This window comes from Populus nigra, chromosome 16 (assembly GCF_951802175.1).
Source record: "Populus nigra chromosome 16, ddPopNigr1.1, whole genome shotgun sequence".
Lineage (NCBI taxonomy): Eukaryota > Viridiplantae > Streptophyta > Magnoliopsida > Malpighiales > Salicaceae > Populus > Populus nigra.
This window is the reverse complement of record NC_084867.1, coordinates 1,586,120-1,592,463: the sequence shown is the minus strand read 5'-3', so window position 1 is coordinate 1,592,463 and position 6,344 is coordinate 1,586,120. Positions and strand designations below refer to the sequence as shown.

Here is a 6,344-nt window from a genome sequence, read left to right as displayed (position 1 = left end):
AAAAGTCATGTTCAATTATAATAAACGAAAAGACTGTTCACCAAACCCATAAATCAGAACAACTTAGGTTACCCTAATAAATCCGCAAGCCACACTAAACTTATAAAAATAAAAAACAAAAAGAAGGTTGGTGTTATCATTATCATGACCAATATTACTATCATTATTACAATTATTGTTATCATTATTATTGTTATTAATATTAATAATACTGTTGTTGTTGTTGTTGTTGTTATTCTTGTTATTATTATTAGCCTTGCTAGCATTAGTATTATTCACTATCATGACTATTATAATTACTACTATAAATATTATTATTATTATTATTATTAATCAAATGATGTAGTAGAATCACAAGTATAACCACCATGGTTAGCCACACGCATCGCCAGATGACGGTAAAGAAGCTAACATGCTGACGTATGTGAAACACGTGTCAACAACTTTTTTGTTTTTTTTATTTGTACAAAACTAAAAATGCTCTTTAAGACTAAATAATAATAATAAACAAAGCCTCTAAAACCAATGCTAAAAAGAGATATATTAAGAATTTTTCTGGAAATATAATTAAAAAAATAAAAAACTCAAAAAAATCCAAAGCCATTAAATTGTAATCTTCACGTGGGATTTAATGGTAGTTACCATTAATCTAATTAATCATGTGTATTCTTAATTTGTTTTCTTAACATTTAACATTAACTCATAGGGTTAATACTGCAAAATCTAATACTATAGAAACTCAAGTGAAGCGTTTCTCTATAAATATGTCCCAAGACACACTTTACCCTAGTTTAGTATTTTTAACACTCACATGAGAGTACAATAATTCAATAATTAAAATTCCGAAACAACGTTAAAAACTTTCAGTTGACTCCACTTCCCCTCACATTTTCCCGAGAAACAAACAGAAAAAGTACAAAAAGATGAGGTTTTTGCCACTCCTCAACCAAACCTCAAAACGAAACCATCCAAAAAAGCCCATAATCCATTCTCTCACTATGACAAGATTCTTCTTTTCTAAATACACAGAGGAACCAGAGCCAAAAGAGTTCATTGATTACTTGGATTCTCTTAAAAACTATGAGAAATTAGGTGTGCCTAAGGATGCTGGCACTGATTCAGATGATGGACTCGATCTGGGTCGAATGCGAAGGCTCATGGACCGGCTTGGTAACCCACAATCCAAATTCAAGGTCCAAGCTTTTATCTTTTTTCTTTCTGGGTTTCTTTCTTTCAATGGTGCTAGTCAAGTTGTTGTTTTCTCTTAGGCATTGAATGCGCTTAGCATGGAACTTGATTAAATGATTGTTTTTCTTATCTAGCTTTGCTATTAAGATAGTTTATTGAGCGTGATTAGTGCGAAACTGGATTATTTACAGGCAGTGCATGTTGCGGGGACAAAAGGGAAAGGATCAACAGCTGCATATCTGTCAAATATTTTGAGGGCAGAAGGCTATTCTGTTGGTTGTTATACTAGGTATGCTTGTGACTTATTTTATGATGTGGCGATCATGTTAAAAAAATTACTACCAATCATGTACTGGTTATTGTTGTTTTAGACTTTCAACGTTCATTTTGTTTTTGATGGAGGGTTTTTGTGTTTTTTTGAGCAGTCCACATATGATGAGTATAAGGGAAAGGATTTCTTTAGGACAATCAGGCAATCCAGTGTCAACAAAGACTTTGAACAAACTGTTTCACATGATCAAACCAAAACTTGATGAGGCGATTCAATTAGAAAATGGGTCTCTGACGCATTTTGAGGTATTGAGTTGACTATAGCATTCGGATTTGAAAGGCCCTTCTCTTTTAATTTCCTTGCCTTTCTAGTCTCTTATTGAGGATACTTTTTTATGCTTTGTGTAACCTTGTTCTGTTTCTTCATTAATGATTTTTTTTTTGTTTCAACTATTACAGCTATATTTCGTAGTTTGGTTGTCAGAATGGTATATATTCCTCTCTGTTTAAAGTTTCGTATTTGAAATTTGATCTTGCAACATTGATCAAATCTTGGGTGGAAATTGCACAGGATGTGTGTGGACCTTGCTTATTCATAATTCTTTACATCGTTGATTTGAGTGTTACCTTATTTTTCATGAAATCTCTGCGTATTAATCCTTGCCTTTTTTTATGCTTGTAACCTTTCACTCTAAATTATAGTTTCCTGTTTTTGGCACTCAACAACGAAAACTTTTCAGGTCCTCACTGCTACAGCATTCACCTTAATGGCAGAAGAGAAAGTTGACATTGCAGTCATTGAGGTTATTTCATTTTTGTCCTTCCAGTCTTTACTTGTTGCTTTGTTCCAATAAATTTTTATGCATATTTTTTGTTAATGTTTGGCACTGTGATTTTTGCTTTTCATGTGCGAAATATGTGCATATATGACGTTTTCTATTTAATGTATTTTGAGTTGGTAACTAGTTGTCTTGTTTCTTCTCATAGAAAAACTAATTTAGGGCTATACTAAAAATATTGTATTTATCTAACTTTCAATGTAACAGGCTGGGCTAGGGGGTGCACGAGATGCAACAAATATCCTTTGTAGTTCTGAACTTGCTGCTTCCGTTATAACAACAATTGGCGAGGAGCACTTGGCAGCACTTGGTGGTTCTTTGGAAAGCATTGCTGTGGCAAAGTCAGGAATCATTAAGTATGGTCGCCCAGTTAGGTGATTCTCCCTTAACTATTCGTTTTCTATTATTTTTCTCTTTTCATGCTTATATGAACTACATTCTTAAAAAATAACTTAAGTCATCTACTCTGTAATTCCACTGGATTCTATTGTTGCTTTCATCACCAAAGTTACCCTTCTCTGCAATATCTGTGCGTCTGTGTCCATATTTCATAAGGCCTTGATTTAGTCACACAGTATGTCCTGTTTGGATTGATGTTAGTAAAATTTGATTGGAGAAATAGCAGCCATTGCTGCCCTTGAGGTAGATTGTTAACCATTTTTGCTGTTGTGCAAATGAGATTGATACTTCCCTGGAGCTGGCTTTACTCGCTTTTCTTTGTGGTATTATAATTTTTTTCCACAGCTAAATGTTTTCCATGTACTTCTTTAGTGAGTTTTTAGCGGTGAAGATTTAATTAGTGAAAACTTGTTGAGAACAAATAATTCAAACCCCATCTATCACTCTATTCTTTTTTTTCTTCTTTTGGATTGAAGAAGAAAGTATTATTAGAGAAAATAGAATGGATGAACAAGATATCCTCCCAGTTAGGCCCTCTGGATATCAATATGAAAAACCTCCCTAAAAACCCCACAGGCGTACACAACAAAGAAGCGAGAAATGCTATCCTATCACACAACAATTGGCTGGAGGAGAAGTGATCCTTGAAGATTCTACCCCTCCATCCAAAACAAAATGAGCACATCACATGGTATTAAAGTGAATGGAGTAGTACAGGCATGTTAGCACAACTAGAATTTAGCTGTATTTTTTACATCTGTAAGAGTAGTTGTGCAGAATTGATGTTGCGTCCTGCAGTTGTTCCCACTTAATGATGTAGCAATCCAATTGTTTGTTGCATAGCCATGAGCACGGAAGTTTTTCCAAATACATTGATGTTTTTCCATCATTCACACTTCTGAGTGATTTAAATTCTCAGGTGGTTCTAGGCGGTCCTTTTCTTTCACATGTTGATCGTATACTACGTGATAAAGCATCAGTGATGTGTTCTCCTGTGGTGTCAGCATCTGATGCTGGAATCAGAACTTCCATTAAAGGCCTCATCATACTCGATGGTAGACCTTGCCAATTGAGTGATATAATGATACAAGTTGAGAGGGATTTTCCACTGGTATTCCAATGAAGCATTAGTCTCTGCTTAGTTTGAACCTTTCTACTTGCCTTTAATCATAGCAAATCAGATTTTTGAGTCTCACATTCTACAAATTAGTTTTCTGTTCAAATTGGATATTATTTCCGTTATTAATTTTTATGAGCTTGTAAACCAATGCAGTTCATTGAGTTATCAGATGTGAAGCTGCGCATGCTTGGAAGGCACCAACTTCACAATGCATCATCTGCAGCATGTGTGGCGCTCTGCCTTCGTGATCAAGGTCACTTGCGTTTTTTGCTTGCTCTGTTTGGTTTTAGTGCTAAATAATATTGAACCAGGCTTAAATTTTTTCGTTTAGTGGCTGTAGAATCATGTTGAGGACTAGACAATGAGTTTTTCGTAATGTGGAATATGCTTCCCATTATTTTTCTGTCACATGTCTGTCTGCTACCCTTCCCCATTGCACTGATTCATATCTTTTTTAACCCAGGACTGTCAAAGGGAAAAATCTAGCTTTTTTTTGTCCTTGATATAATTTCCATTAGTTTTATGTTTACCATTGGTTGTTTCGGGCCTTTTCTGCTTTATACCTTAACCCTCTATTAGATGCGCCCGCTCTAACTGATTGGTTAGTGCTTGTTAATTCAAATTTACTATTCACTAGCACTACTACTACTACAAGTCATTATTTCTATTAATGTGTTTCAGGATGTGGAATTTCAGACAGATCTATTAGGGCTGGTTTGGAGAATACATTCTTGCTTGGAAGAAGTCAATTTCTATCATCCAAAGAAGCTGAGGTGCTAGGACTTCCTGGAGCGACAATACTGCTTGATGGAGGTTAATTCTCATGTTAAGCAGCTTTCAATAGTTGTTATTGCTTTATGCTGCATTGTTTTTTTACTTGTGATGTTCCAGATTGGTAATCATGCCTCCTATTCGCCTTCTAAATATTGTTTTGTGGTCCATTTTTCATTTTGCTGGTTGAGCGTGCTTCAAGGAGGTATTTCTCTACAGAGGTCTACTCTTCTGTTAATTGCAATTGTAAATACTCTTTCAGCTCACACTAAAGACTCTGCTAAAGCTTTGGTGGACACAGTACGGATGGCATTTCCAGATGCACGAGTGGCTCTTGTAGTTGCAATGGCAAGTGACAAAGACCATTTAGCTTTTGCGAGAGAGTTTCTTTCAGGTGCTATCTCCTTTGTATTTTGAGTTTCTTTTGTACTGGCAGTCTATGATTAGTGTGGAGGTGGACAACATGAGAAAAATGAGAACGTGCTATTAGAATGCAGAGAACTTAGGGATTTGTGGGAGTTACTAAATCTTGAAGAGTTCTGGATACAATTCTAGTTGAGGTTATTGTTGTTGTTACAGGTTTTCTTAAATGACAAGTCATCATATATAATGAACCTAACTTGACATCCGCTTTTTTTCCTGAAAAAAAAAAAACAATTGTGGAAGGAACTATTTCTGTCTGCTATCTTAGATTCTCTATTTCGGATAACAGGTCTTAGTACATGTTCTTTAATTGAGCGATGCTCGTGAAGAGGTGCAAGCAGGAAATTCTTTGGAAGGTCTAACTAGGATTTTGTCACACTTTTCCAGGTTTGCAATTAGAGGCTGTCTTCCTTACAGAAGCCGACATTGCTGGGGGAAAATCTCGAACAACTTCAGCTTCCTTGTTAATGGATTGCTGGATTCAAGCTTCTGAAGAATTGGGCATTAATACTCTTCATGATGGAATGGAGAAGAACCGAGAATTGTTTGAGGAAAACAAAATCATATTAGCTACTGAGAAATCACCGGAGGTTGCCATGAGGGCTGCAAATGAGACTCTTAGAAGAAGAGCAGGTAACCGTTCCAGTGTTGTTGTAGTCACAGGATCGTTGCATATTGTCTCATTACTATTAGCTTCTCTGCATAGGTAAAATTGCCTGTATTTACTTGTATTTGTTCTGAACTCTTTTTTTTTTTAATGCACAAACATTGATTATTTTTCTCTCAGAGGAAATTGATACCAGAAATTCAACTTCCTCGTCTTTACAACCTACCCTTAATGTAAGGAGCAATCAAATGCTTTTAAAAGTCCTCACTAATCATTCTTATCACCATTACCACAAGTATTCAACAAATGGTGACGTAAGTTCCTTAGATTGCAATGCCAGTGCCAGCCCCTTGCAAGATTTTTCATTGATAAGCACCAAGATGAGAAGAAAACATAAATCCTTGTGATTTTGAGTAATTAAGGTCCCATATGTTCCAGACATTCCTGCAGCATGGAGTGGGCCTGAGCACAAACAATCACAAATGCATTTGGCCAACCACCTTCATATTCATTTGTCATTTTCTTCAATGACTTTTTGAAGCTCTAAATTTTGTTTTGTACTGGAGGCGAAGTATGTGGATGGCATCTTTCATTCCACATTTACAACATCTGGTTAACAGGGCAATGTGTAAGAGGGCATGTTCCATAATTCAGACGGAGGGAATAGGTACAGGCTCAACAACTCATGGCCCATTCTAATAAATCAACCATTCAAAAACTGCTAGAG

At 35.8% G+C, this 6,344-nt stretch overlaps 1 protein-coding gene across 1 annotated transcript; it reads left to right on the top strand.

Annotated features, from left to right (window-relative positions):
- The first annotated feature begins 805 nt into the window (after window positions 1-805).
- LOC133675331 (dihydrofolate synthetase) lies at window positions 806-5,785 on the top strand. The gene is made up of 10 exons (XM_062096680.1): window positions 806-1,193; window positions 1,380-1,477; window positions 1,614-1,764; window positions 2,199-2,261; window positions 2,505-2,666; window positions 3,616-3,807; window positions 3,970-4,069; window positions 4,498-4,629; window positions 4,850-4,981; window positions 5,398-5,785. Exons 1-10 carry the CDS (start codon window positions 924-926, stop codon window positions 5,718-5,720), a joined length of 1,623 nt encoding a protein of 540 aa, XP_061952664.1. The 5' UTR covers window positions 806-923; the 3' UTR covers window positions 5,721-5,785.
- The last annotated feature ends 559 nt before the right edge of the window (window positions 5,786-6,344 follow it).

Bases quoted from the DNA above. Each gene is read 5' to 3' on its own strand.
- LOC133675331 (XM_062096680.1), top strand. From the start codon at position 924: ATGAGGTTTTTGCCACTCCTCAACCAAACCTCAAAACGAAACCATCCA. The intron at 2,667-3,615 runs GTTAGGTGATTC...TTAAATTCTCAG, and splicing joins TCATTAAGTATGGTCGCCCA to GTGGTTCTAGGCGGTCCTTT. The intron at 4,982-5,397 runs GTGCTATCTCCT...ACACTTTTCCAG, and splicing joins TGCGAGAGAGTTTCTTTCAG to GTTTGCAATTAGAGGCTGTC.